We start from the raw sequence: 13,593 nt of genomic DNA, 5'->3' as shown, positions 1-13,593 counted from the left end.
AAATTTTTTCGGTTGACCTGGACATTCTTTGTCTTTCACATCGAAATCATCACTTTTAAAGCGTTTAAACCAGCATTCACAAGTATCTTGAGATGGAACATGTTCACCATAAGCTTCCTGAAGTATAAGATAACTTTTTCTTCAAAATAATTAATTAAACTTCCTGCAAATGCTCCTTTTTTGGCACGAAATTTGACGTTTTTAAGCATAAAAATATCTACTATGTTAACACCTTCAGCAAATTTGACAAATGAAGTTTTGAAGCTTGCTGTCAATACAACAAAATAGCATATATATCAACATATGTGTAACTCCATCTATTAAAAAAAATCCGCATTATTAACCGGTACACCTGGTAAACAAAATAAGTCCTATAATATGTTATACGTCAATTACACCTCAAAACAATTTTAATAAAAAAATAAATTTACATTTTTACCATTTGATACTCTTTCTCTTCTTCAGTCATCTCTGGTTCACTTTGCTCTTCTTGAGGAACTGGAGATGGACTTCTGGTGACTTTTCCACTGCTTGCAGCCTCAACATTTTCAGCATCTTCATCTTCCTCATCACTATCCTAAAAAAGTAATACTATGTGTAGCCCAAATTCATGCTATAATCAATCATTATCTTGAACATTCTATTTTAAAACCCTAAGTTAAAAAGTGTATGAGAGCCCTAACCGGTTTGGCTCAGTGGATAGAGCGGTGGCCTGCGGACTGAAGGGTCCCGGGTTCGATTCCGGCCAGGGGCATGTGCCTTGGTTGCGGGCACATCCCCAGTGGGGTGTGCAGGAGGCAGCTGATCGATGTTTCTCTCTCATCGATGTTTCTGGCTCTCTATCCCTCTCCCTTCCTCTCTGTAAGAAATCAATAAAATATATTTAAAAAAAAAAAAGTGTATGAGATAGCCCTGGCCGGTTTTCTCGATGATTAGAGCATCGGTCTGTGGATCAAAGGGTCTCAGGTTCTATTTCCAGTCAAGGGCATGTACCTTGTTTGCAGGCTCAATCCCCTGAGTTGGGACGTGTGCAGGAGGCAACCAGTAGATGTGTCTATCTCACATCAATATTTCTCTCTCTCCCCCTTCACTCTCTCTAAAAATTAATGGAAAAAATATCCTTGGGTCAGGATTTTTAAAAAAACGTGTATGAGCCCTAGTTAGTTTGGCTCAGTGGACATTGCATCAGCCCATGGAATGAAGGGTCCCAGGTTCAATTCCGATCAAGGGCATATACCTTGGTTGTAGGCTTGATCCCCGGCCCGACCAGGGCACGTGCAGTAGACAACCAATCAATGTGTCTTTCACATCGATGTTTCTCTGTCTCTCCCTCTCCCTTCCACTCTCAAAAAAAAAAAAACAATGGAAAAAATATCCTTGGGTGAAGATTAACCAAAAAAAAAAAAGTGTATGAAAGAGGTATATGAAAATAAAATTTCTCTCTAAATTATATTTTTGCATGATAAATTTCATTTGGTAATTTAGTGTTACCTGAGAGGAAATGTGATTATAAGGTGGTTTAAAATTATTTTAATTATTTTATTAAATTTGCTTATTTTTCTTAGTCAAATTTTATTGATTTTAGAGAGACAGGAAGGGGAAGAATAGAGAGAAACATCAGTGAGAGAGAAACATCAATCAGCCTCTGCCGCACACTCCCTATTAGTGATTGAGCCAGCAACCCGGGCATATGCCTATACCAGCAATGGATGGGTTGATGTTCAGCCACTGAACCACACCGGCGAGACAATTTTTCTTTAAATCCTCACCTGAGGATATGATTTTAGAGAGAGAGGGAGAAAGAAACATCAATGTGAGAGATAAAGACATCAATCAGTTGCCTCCTGTATGCACCCCAAAAGGGGATCGAACCCACCTTTTGATGCATGGGACGATGCTCCAACAACTTAGCCACCCAACCTTAGTCAATTTTGATCTTTCTTTATAAATAACCAAAGCACATCATGCCCAGAGACTGAATTAATACCCAATATATCTGATGGCTGGAATGAGTGGCTTGTAAAACTTCCGGTAAACAAACCACAATCAGATTATTCAGTGTTAGTTTTACAGCAATTAATATAAGCTATTTACCTAAAATCATGTGACTTAAAATGAAAAATCTATAGTCAGTTTCCAGATCTCGGCTGACCCTGAAACTTAGTGAAATTTGCTTCTTTTTAGCTACTTAATGGACAGATAGATGAGAAATAATGTCTACTTCAGATGGAAGAAATGCCAGCAGTTGTCTCTGTCACTGTATAGATGTTAGGTTTTCAATATCTAAACAGTGTATCTTAAAAAGGGGACTCTACTTTAAGCAAAGAAAAGTTCCATAGTCATACTCAGCAATCCTACTAAGTAGAAGACAAGATGATCAGCTAATTACTACTATGGAAAGGCCATTTGAACCAGGAGAAGGATTCATGTAACACAAGCCCAAAGGCATCTGTAAGGAGAAGGATAATCTCCAAATCCTAACAATTTTTTGACAGTGAAGAAAACCACCAAGCCTGGCCTGTGTGGCTTAATGGTTGAGCATTGACTTATGAACCAGGAGGTCACAATTCAACCGGTCAGGGCACACGCCTGGGTTGTAGGCTCGATCCTCAGTGTGGGGCATGCAGAAGGCAGCCAATCAATGATTCTCTCTCATCACAGATGTTTCTGTCTCTCCCTCTCCCTCCCTCTCTGAAATCAATAAAAATATTTTTTAAAAACAACCAAAATACACCACCAAGTCTGGAAATCCACTATTTCATGCAAAGATTTAAAAAACAAATTTTAAGGTCAACTTTTAGTAGTGGTAGTCTGTTGTTTCTTTATTTCATAACATCCAGAACAAAAACACATCTTTGGCATGGTTCTTTTGTAAAAATAAAGAGTAGTTTATGGCTTTTTATTGAATTTAAGCAAAATCAATGTCTTCTTAAGTCTGGTAACCTTGCTGTCCTTGAGATTTATTTTTGAAGCAGAAAATAGCCTTTGGAGGAGGATGCTTTTCCTAAGTGGCATATCAGCCAGTGCTATGACTGTCCTACCAGCTAGGAGCACATTATTGCTAAATAAATAATTCCTACACCACCTACATGATGAAGATTTAAATATTTAAAACAATGCTTCCTTCAGTGCTCATGTCAAAAAACTATAAAAGTTATTATATCCTCTGTTACAAGTATACATTTAAATGTTCAATAAAGGGGGCAGATTTCTTTCTCTAGTGCTGTTTTAACTAAGTTTTTATTTATAAGCGACCACTGGGGAGTTGGCTATACCACATCAAAAGAATACAAATGTTTGTCAATGTAAGACCTATCTCGCATTTCACTGAAAAATCTCACCAGAATGAAATGTTTTATAAACTCACTGTACTCTTTCTCCTTGCCCTGCCCTCAATAACACATCTATAATATAAAAAAATAATCCCCAATATACTTACTGAAGGTAATCTCAGGAACATTACTTTAATACTTTTCTACAGGCTAAAATACTTATTTCAATAACCTTTTCACATAGATACCAAATGGAGTTTCAGGTCAAGGAATCTACTCACAAATTTACTTCTCTGAGGTAAACGAGGGCCATCACCTCCTTCAGCATCTTCTGTAGTCTTCTTTTCTTTTTTGGACAACTGTGAACGCTGTTGTTCCATTCTTTCTTTCTCCAACTTCTTTTGCTTTTCACGTTCCATTTTTTCAAGACCTTCCCGAATCCAAGCTGGAAGAGTCCTGCGTTTTACTGCATCTGTTTCACATGGGAAAAAGAAAATTTGTAAGTCAATTAAGTAAAAATCTAACACATGAGTGCTTTATTCCTGAATTTCTAACTTGTGAAGTTTTGGAAAAAGAATACTGGTGCCATTTGAGCGTTTATAATAAATACTATCATTTTCCAGCAAGACAGTGCTAATAAAAACAACCCATTAAACATCACACTATTTTAAAAAAATCATCACTTTTAATAGCAGCATAAACATTGTATTAATGTTTACAATGTGCCAAGGCACTATGAAAGCACATTAAACCATCACCTCAATCCTAAAAAAAGCCCTAAATGATCACTATTACTTGATCTCTTTTGCAAATGAGAAAACTGAAACTCAGATATTAGGAGGTGTGCTCAAGGTTACAAAGCCAGTAAGCAATGATATGGGCTACTACAGAGCCAAACTTACATTACATTGCTTCTTAAAATATGAAGACAGAAGAGAGTCAAACACAAGTCCACTTCACACTGAAAATTCACTTATACAAGTATTCCATCCGGGATACTTTTTAATTTATTCCTTAAGTTACAAAAGAAGTAATAATCTTCCTAAAATGTCTACTTTGTGATAAGAAAAAAAAAACTTAAATGTTCTGGTCCATTAAGTGCTGGATTTGGATTTCCAGATATATAATAGCATAAATACAAAATTTTTCATTGGGAATAAGTTAGTCCTGTTATTTAAGAATTGAAATGTTCTGCAAAATACTATGGAAAGTGAAATAATGAAAGGAAAATTAATCTTACAGCAGTGTATCAGATGAACTGAGAGTGGAAAGAATCCAGAAAGAAAAACTAGAGGCTTTAAAAGGCGAAAATGAAAAACTAGAAAAGGCGAAAATGCTCACATATCGGTATAATGTATCAAATTGTCAACATTAAAAAAATCAAAATGCTATAGCCATAAGTTTATTGTCTCATCACAAAATCTATGTTTAAGTTTTATTTTAAAGAAAATTATTCAAAGTATTTAATATTTTATACAAAATCTCCTCTGAAATTTTAAAGTTTTATGACTATAAAATAATAGGGTTTTAAAGTGTCAATCCTAATATATCAGAGGTATTAGAACAATTTAAGTAAGACATCCTTTTTATATGATCAAGAAATCATGCCAATGTGGTTCAATAACTTAAATAACTACCAATTTGTGGAGGCTCCTGCTTCACAGGAAGTGCAATAGGTGAACGCTGCCGATCCCTGAATGATGATGGCCTTTCTCTTCGATTCTGGGGAGGTGCTGGAGGTCCTGGAGGTCCTGGTTGCCAATAAGGAGGATGAAATCCACCTTGCGGTGGACCAAAAGCAGCCCCATGCTGAAAGAGTATGGCAGTTTATTTTCCTTCCCGTTAATACAATATACACTCTGGGATACACATGTGTTATGAACTGGGACAGTAGAAATCCATGTGTGCAGCAAATCCAAGAACTCCATCGTTCTAATATCCACCGATATTTCTGTAGCCCCAAGAACCTAAGCTTACTTTTCTTAAGAAATAGATTTTCTGCCTACATAAATGCGAGAGCCATCTAAAATCCTTCTGATACACTATTTTCAAGTACAGAAAATAATATATATGAACTTTTTCATTCTGAGTCCATTTATAAACTAATCCTTTCACTACCAAGAAACCAAATAAATGTCTATTTTTCTATAACCAGAAAATATAAGAAAAAAATTTTTAATCAATTCCAACTTCCTATTTCTTGTGAATTTGTTTCTAAAACCTTACAAGAAATATCTATTTTAAGCAAAGATAAAAGTTACTGAATCATTACATTAAACTATTTTTTTTTAATTTTACCATTTTCAGAGGCGTTTCTAAGCCATTTGCTGACCTCTTTGTCTTGTTAGCAAGGGGATCTACCAGGCAAATGTGATAGAAGTAGAAGCTCCCTGCCACAAAAACCTATCATATCTGTATACCAAGTATGAGTATGCAACAAGTATCTGAATATATATGAATAAGATTACTACCTCAAGGTGAATATTGTTTACATTTATGTCTATTACCTATATAGTGATATAATGTATGTTTTTTCAAAATTTTAAATTATGATAGCTTAGTTTATAAGGTAACAACTGCAATCAGTTATTTCAAAATGACACCTATTATTATACTTTAAATAAGAGTGGACCTTGGCAGAGTGGTTAGAAAAAAACAATGACACTATTCCCCATAGAGTTCTATGTCCCTAGGAATGAATTAGATGCTACAAAAGAAATTATGTATAATTCCATTAACAAACATGTCATGTCAGAATGGAATAAAAAAGACAACACTAGAAAAAGTCATAACTTTACAGAGAAGAAGGAATTGCATTTAGAAGAAGATCTATATTCTTCAAGTCTTAACCATAATCTATTATCGATAATGTATTCAACTACTGTGCATTTCCTAAACTTTATTGAACATTTAAATATTCCATTATGAAATTATAAATTAGAAAACAAAACATCATATAACTATTTCACTTACACATTTTTCATTTTATGTAAATTTTTCCCTAACAATCTTTTATGCCATTTTCCTAAGCAAATCAGAAAATAAAACTCTTAATGTTTTAATTCTCAAAAATTGATAACTTTTCTGAGACATAATATGCACTTATCTGTATAAAACTGAAAAGTGAAACACATATCTCAGGTACTCTTGATGAGACAAACTTCCAAAGAATGGATTATGTGCACATCTACAGTATTAAAGCAACAAAATATCTTTCACCTGATAGTCAAACTGGTTCACTGGGCCCACTGCAAAATTATCGGGTGGTCCACCAAAGTTGTGATTGTTCTGGTTAAATATATGCCTGTTGTCAGGGGCAAATTCCCCACTGTCCTGACTGTTGCTGTCTTCAGAAGGAGGAACAATGTCCATTGGGCCTGGTGTTGGTGGCATCCATGGCTGATCTGGAGGGGGATGTGGGGGTTGCTGATGCATTCCCCATTCTATTTAGAATTTAGGCATAAAAACATTCAACAGGGAGTTATAACAAAATCAACATAAATTTTTAAGCTCTCAAGAAAGCTAGATTTTTCAGTAAAGAAATAAATATAAAATTTATGACTTCTTGGTCAAATTCCTTTTGTATATCTTAAAAACAAGCAATGAAGTAATAAATCATTCAAATGAGCTAACTCCACTCATTTCATATCCTAAGTAAATGAAAACAAATGCCCCAAATTATTTTTAATAAATGTAACAAAAGTCAAAGCAATTTTTGTTGTTGAAGTTTTCTTTTTCTGTTCAGTACCACCACCATAAAAATAATGCCTAAGGATTTTTATATAATTTCTTTCTTCCGTGAACACATTTATCCTCACAACATCCCTGTGAGGTAGGGGGAAATCAGGTATTTATTTTTTATTTTTTTTTTGCCAATTTCAGGAGAGGAAATTGGGCACACAGAAATAAATCACTTGCCAGAGTCACAAAGAAAACCAGTAGAGCAAAGATGGGGAAGTGGATGATGCTAGGGTGAGTCATTTATAAACTTAAACTTGGGAACTAAAACATTTTCAAACTTAAAGTTTAGTTTAGCATAGCTTCAAGAAAACTAGAAATGAACTACATCACAGTATCAAATATTAGAATATTCATTATCCTTTTAGAAGTGATGTTAGAGGATTACTTTCTGAGTTTTCCATTCTTACATTGAAAAAGAAAAATAACTACTAATAGGGAAAGGAGAGAGGACTTCACCATCAGCACACTTAAATGTAAGATTCCTCTATAAATAAAGTTACTATTAAAAATAATTAATAGCACAAGTTTTGAAAAACTGAACTAGCATCAAGGAATCTAAATCATACTGTGAAGTAAAAAAACAAGCAAGCAAACAAACAAAACAGATAAAAACTTATGGAAGATCTTCACTATCTGAAAAAAAGGGAAGTAAATATGGGTGGATAGTAGGGGCAGAATATATTTGACAGACTAATCTGTCACATAGTGACACAATTTTTCTTTAGAAACTAGACATGTTTTGCTCTGCCAGTCCTGCTTCTGAAAGGCCAGAGGTTGCAAGAGAGAGATCATAGAATGCTCTCTTCCCTAGATGCCAAGTGAGGTTTCCAGTGTTCCCAGCCCCTGTCAGCCTAGGAATGAAGAACCAAGAAAAGAATCAAACTGAGTGCCACAGTGCTAGCAGACTGAGTACAGAATAATTTTAACCACAAAATTTCAAGGTCAAATCTAATTTAAACTGCCTATTCTTCAAGCATTGATTTCAAGAAGTCATAAGATTAAATAAGCAAATTAAACAATTTAATTTTAATCCTTGTATTTTAAAAACAATCCTAAAATTTGGAAAACATAAACAAACCTGGTTGCCACATCCTGTTAAAGTTTGAATCCCCTTGAAAATTCCCATGATTGTTTGGACCAGATTCCATTGTAGACATATCTTGTCCATTTGGCATCATTCCTGGTGGTTGTTCTACCATGCTTTGCTGTCCTGAAGCTTCTCTTTGGGCAATCCAAGCTTGAGCCAATGCAGCCCAATCAATCTGGCCTAATATAATATAACATAGCAGAATTGAGCATTCAGAATGTAGAAGCTAAAAGAATAGTGCCTCTATGTAAAATAAGCATCTCAGTAATTTCTTCCTGGAGATTTTAAATATTACCAAATGTTATGACTGAAAGGATGCTCAGATAACCTGTATTCAGGCTACAAAATAAAACAAACTACTTAAGACTTTCTGAAAAGGATTCCATAAAAACACTCTTAACCAATTAAGTTCTAATATTAACTCATAAGAAATTTATCCTCTGCACTTTAGTTGAGTGAGATACATACATAAATATACGTAAATATACATAAATAAATAAATAAATGTTTTTATTTGATTTTAGAGAGGAAGGGAGAGAAACATGGATCAGCTGCCTCCTGCAGACCCCCTCACTGGGATTGAGCGCCAAACCCGGGCATGTGTCTTGACCCGGACCAGCGACCTTTTGGTTGGTGCATGGGATGATGCTCAACTAAGTGAGCCACACCAGCCAGGGCAGTTTACTGAGTTTTTTTAAAGTCTTATTCCTTTTTTTTTTTTTTTTAACCAATAATCAAACTCACTCATTTCTTCTTCAAATAGGTCCTCTTCAGGCCTACACTGGATCCTATAGATCTCAGATGAGTATAACTATCCCTATTCCTCCTCATAGTCACCCTTCTTTAGTTTCAGCTCCCTTCTCTAGTCAAAATACCTCTATAACAACTTATTAGTCATTCTTTACTCAAATTTATTGTCCCCAGTAATTTAAGGTCCTCCTTTATTTCTCAAATATCTATACTTAACGTTTTAAGATCTAATATTATTAATAAAGGAAAAAAAGTAAAATAAGATAGTTTTTCAGATCTATTTAGTCAAGATTAAAAAGGTATTCTCATACATTTTTTAAAAATATTATTTTTATTGATCTCAGAGAGGAAGGGAGAGTGAGAGATAGAAACAACAATGATGAGAGAGAATCATTGATTGGCTAACACCTTCTGGGGATTGAGCCCACAACACGGGCATGAGCCCTGACTAGGAATCTAACTGTGACCTCCTGGTTCATAGATGGATGCTCAACTGCTGAGTCACATTGCTGGGCTTATTCTCATACATTTTGATGGAAACATAAATTGGCATAATCCTCATGAAGTTAAACTTGGCAGTGTCTACCTAAAACTTTCTCTCTCATCACTGATGTTTCTCTCTCTCTCTCTGATATCAATAAAAATATATTTTAAAAAATAAAAACGACAATTAATCATCCAAAAGTGGATCAATTAAATTACAGTATCTTCCTATAATAGAATGCTATGTAGCTATTGAAAAAATAAGTTCAGATTAACCTAATAAAGGCAGGGCATTGGAAGGGATCATATCAATGAAACAAAATTGGCCATGAGTCAATAACTATCAAAGCTAAGTAATAAATGGGGGTTCCCTATACTCTTTTCTACATCTGTATATGCTTGAAATGTTCCATAATAAAGAGAAATGACTTAGCATACCGTCAATTGACTATGCTCTACACTGAATTATAAGATTCAGAATTAAGAGAAGTATGCTTTACTTAAATTACACGTTTAAGAAAGATTTTCTACTTTCTTAGAAAAAAAGAACTAAGTCAGTTTTAAAGATTAAATACTGACCACAAAATGATCCAATAAACCAATTCCAATTCCATCTTCCTTAATCCCATCAAATTATTTCCCACTTATCTCCACATCTCTCTCCTCGCCCACCCTCCGATTTCGGTTTATTTCCTTACTTGGATCCTGCTGGTGCTGGAATGACTGCATCCACTGTTGTTGGTTCAATGGCCATTGCTGCCAAGGCTGTCCTCCTTGATCCCACATCCTGACTTTAAAAATATATTTGATTTTCTATTTTCAACAAAATGAACATAGTTTAAAAATGAGAATAAGTTCTTTAATTTTAAAAGCTCACACAGAAAATATTATACAATAATACATTTATGTGATCAGAGCTCTAAAATTCTGGTCAATAGGTTGCCAGAGGCAACTGGAATTTTTAGGTTGGCAAGCAAAAATAGAAAATTTCATGTTAATACTGGTATCAGAATTTGGTGGTAGGCATAGCTCAAATCAATTTAGCTCAAAAAGGAAAAAAAATCTAATTTTTCCCAATATAAATCTCTTGAAATATAATTACTTTGAAAATAATAAGAAAAAAAATGTGATTTCATCTCCCCCAACCAAGATTCCTTGAAGAGAATAACCAAATAACTCTAATAATGAAGGAGAACTCTCCCTTATAAATAACTATGGCTAGTGAATGCTTAAGGTAAAATCAATTTAGGAAACTGCCATATTGCCAAACCTAATAGAACAAATGATTCAGACAATCTTAGAAGCAATGGGAAATCACAAATTGAAAAGTTGCCAAAATATCACCCTACAGATTTAATAATCTGTAATAGTGCCACCTCATAAGATATGATATTATGTCCCCAGAATCATTTAAATAAATACTTTCACCAAAAATGTTTGATCGAATCCAACTGAGCTTTTCTATCTTACTTCTAGTGTGAAGGAACTATAAGGGGACAAAGGAATGAGATAAACAGTATCAAAGAAACAATCAGATAAATCCAGAAGGTGAGATAGTTTACTGGACCAGGTTTCTTACATGTAAACAGCATGAAAAAGACTGGGGAAGAGAACATATGTTAACAACTATTAAATCTACATAATGGATATGGGGGAGAGGGTCATCACACTAGTTTATCTTTCTGTAAACTAGTTTGAAAACTTTCATAACACAAAGTTTAAATTCCTACAAGTCTAATATCTTTGTACTTTATACAACCCTCTTCATGAACCAATGACACACATGGTAAGCAGCATATGTTTCTTCAATTTTGTACCTTAGGGCTTAGTATTAAATAGGCATTAAATAAATGTTTACTAAACTAATCCGACTGACCCTTTCCTCTAAAAACAAGGCAAAAGCCTTGATATTGCAGGATCACAAAAAACAGAGAAGCCAGATAATAAGAAAGTAAAACACACCAACTCAAATGAGACAGTTGGCTATTATAACTCAGGCTCTTAAAGAGTTTGCAACTCCAGTCTTTGTAGCATTTTTATAATTCTATCAAAGGCAGATGCTGACTTCTCAATTGAAGAGCACTGTGAATTAGGGAAGATGCATTCGTTTGTTACCTTGACTTACTTAAGAATTAGTGCACTTATCTATTGGTTGCATGAATATAGTCTATTAAAAGGCATTATTAGCATATGGCTAAAGAGGCACTACACAGCACCCCAGTTGAAGCCAACAACTGAACTGGTTAAATATACTTTTCTAATCTCTCTTGAGATTTTCATTCCTCTCCCTATTCCCCGCCCCCTCTTCTTTTCCAACTATACCTTTAAAGCCCTTTAAAAACTAAATGACTCATTACAGCCCTTGAAAAGTAACTTCACTTATAACTTGAATTAAAAGGTAACAAATAAATAAAGAGGAAATGCCCAAAAGATATATCAACTGATATTTTGACTGACCTTAGAGATTCACCTTCTGTTTAAAATTTAGACAGATTCAGACTACAGCTTGGAAGCATAGCAGCAAAATTACTTATGCCCTGAAAAAAAAAAGTATAAGTTTGCTCTTAGATTATGAAAAATTAGAATAAAAAGATACTTTAGAGATGTAACATGAAAATGTGATCATCTCCAAATTATTTTGGAACTTATTCTTTTATTAACTATAATGAGAAAGTATTTACCATTATAAGGTTAAGGGAAACAGGTACATCAGAAATGGGAAGGCAACACTTTTTAACATTTTTTTCTTTCAAAATATCTTTTTTATTTACAATAAAATATCTTTATTTATTAACAATAACAAAACAGTGTCAAACCATTTAGGGATTGTTAAATATGCTGAGAAAAAAAGAACAAACATTTAAAAAGAAGATCTCATCCACCTGGTATTAGCTTATGTGGTACAAGTGAGGCAATAAAATGCATTAATTCAGATTTTTCTATGGAATTTTAAGTTTAAAAGTTAACAGTAGTAGGTGAGAACAGTCTGTCCCTCAAACAGATTCTTCCCGTTAGGATCAGAGCTTTTCAAAAGTTGATAGAAAAACAAATCTATTCATCTTTTATCTTCCATAAGGTACGGGACAGCTTCCTCCACATAGCAGTTACTAAACACCAAACAAATAAAATGGTCTGTAGCTCCATCTTTTTGTTCACTTTCAAAAATTAAAGAGAAAAAGAAAGAGAAATCTACAGATTTTTAAAAAATATAATTTTATTGATTTTTTACAGAGAGGAAGGGAGAGAAACAGAGAGTTAGAAACATCGATGAGAGAGAAACGTTGATCAGCTGCCTCCTGCACACCCCCCACTGGGGATGTGCCCGCAACCAAGGTACATGCCCTTGATCGGAATCGAACCTGGGACCCTTGAGTCCGCAGTCTGACGCTCTATCCACTGAGCCAAACCGGTTAGGCCCGGCCGTGGTCGGCAAACTGCTGCTCGGCAAACCGCGGCTCGCAAGGCACAGGCGGCTCTTTGGCCCCTTGAGTGTGGCTCTTCCACAAAATACCACATGCGGGCGCGCACTTACAGTGCGATTGAAACTTCGCTGCCCATGCGCAGATGTCGGTATTTTGTGGAAGAGCCACACTCAAGAGGCCAAAGAGGTGCATGTGGCTCCCGAGCCGCGGTTTGCCTAGCTGCAGTTTGCCGACCACTGGAACCGTTAGGGCATCTAGATTTTTTAAGATATGAAGAATCAAAGAAAGTTGATCAGTACAGTCCATAATGACTGGTATAAGCAATAACAATTACACAAGTCATATAAATGTGAGGCTTTGGGCAAATTAACTCTGTGTCATTTTCTTATGAAGGATTTGGAGTAATGTTCTGTTATCTAGACAAAAAAGGCACCTCTGATTATGAGAACAAAATTTAGAGTTATGTTGAATTTTGTAAAGTGACAGGTTTTAAGAAAAGACTTGGTATACTTGAATATTTAACATAAACTTGTATTTATGTTTCAGCATCTTGAACAATGCTTGATAAAGAGTTTCATTAATTATTCTTAACTCAAGAAGAAAATTGTGATTTGATGGCAAGGATTTAAATGCCCTATTCTTGCCCGGCCAGCGTGGCTCAGTGGTTGAGCATTGACCCATGAACCAACATGGTCAGGGTACATGCCTGGGTTGCAGGCTAGGTCCACAGTGTGGGGCATTCAGGAGGCAGCCTATCAATGATTCTCTCTCATAATTGATGTTTCTATCTCTCCCTCTCCCTTCCTCTCTGAAATCAATAAAAAAATAAAAATAAAAA

The 13,593-nt window shown here is 34.9% G+C and overlaps 1 protein-coding gene across 5 annotated transcripts in view; it reads right to left on the bottom strand.

The window, feature by feature from the left end:
- The window catches only part of PNISR (PNN-interacting serine/arginine-rich protein), a 26,952-nt gene that overhangs the window by 7,905 nt on the left and 5,454 nt on the right, over positions 1–13,593 (bottom strand). For 3 of the 5 annotated variants that reach the window (XM_014543920.1, XM_005871463.2, XM_005871464.2), the window contains exons 2-8: positions 11,791–11,870; positions 10,032–10,146; positions 8,092–8,280; positions 6,492–6,715; positions 4,910–5,081; positions 3,554–3,744; positions 440–577 (exon numbers count right to left, since the gene is read on the bottom strand). In XM_014543920.1, the coding sequence (XP_014399406.1) occupies positions 440–577; positions 3,554–3,744; positions 4,910–5,081; positions 6,492–6,715; positions 8,092–8,280; positions 10,032–10,119 (1,002 nt within the window). In that variant the 5' untranslated portion in view covers positions 10,120–10,146; positions 11,791–11,870. The remainder of the gene's footprint in view (positions 1–439; positions 578–3,553; positions 3,745–4,909; positions 5,082–6,491; positions 6,716–8,091; positions 8,281–10,031; positions 10,147–11,790; positions 11,871–13,593) is intronic. The other 2 variants (XM_014543921.1, XM_014543919.1) reach the window with 2 other exon arrangements.

Source organism: Myotis brandtii, unplaced genomic scaffold, assembly GCF_000412655.1.
Source record: "Myotis brandtii unplaced genomic scaffold, ASM41265v1 scaffold343, whole genome shotgun sequence".
In the NCBI taxonomy this organism is placed as follows: Eukaryota; Metazoa; Chordata; class Mammalia; order Chiroptera; family Vespertilionidae; genus Myotis; species Myotis brandtii.
The sequence above is the reverse complement of the archived record's forward strand: the minus strand, read 5'-3'. Positions and strand labels throughout refer to the sequence as shown.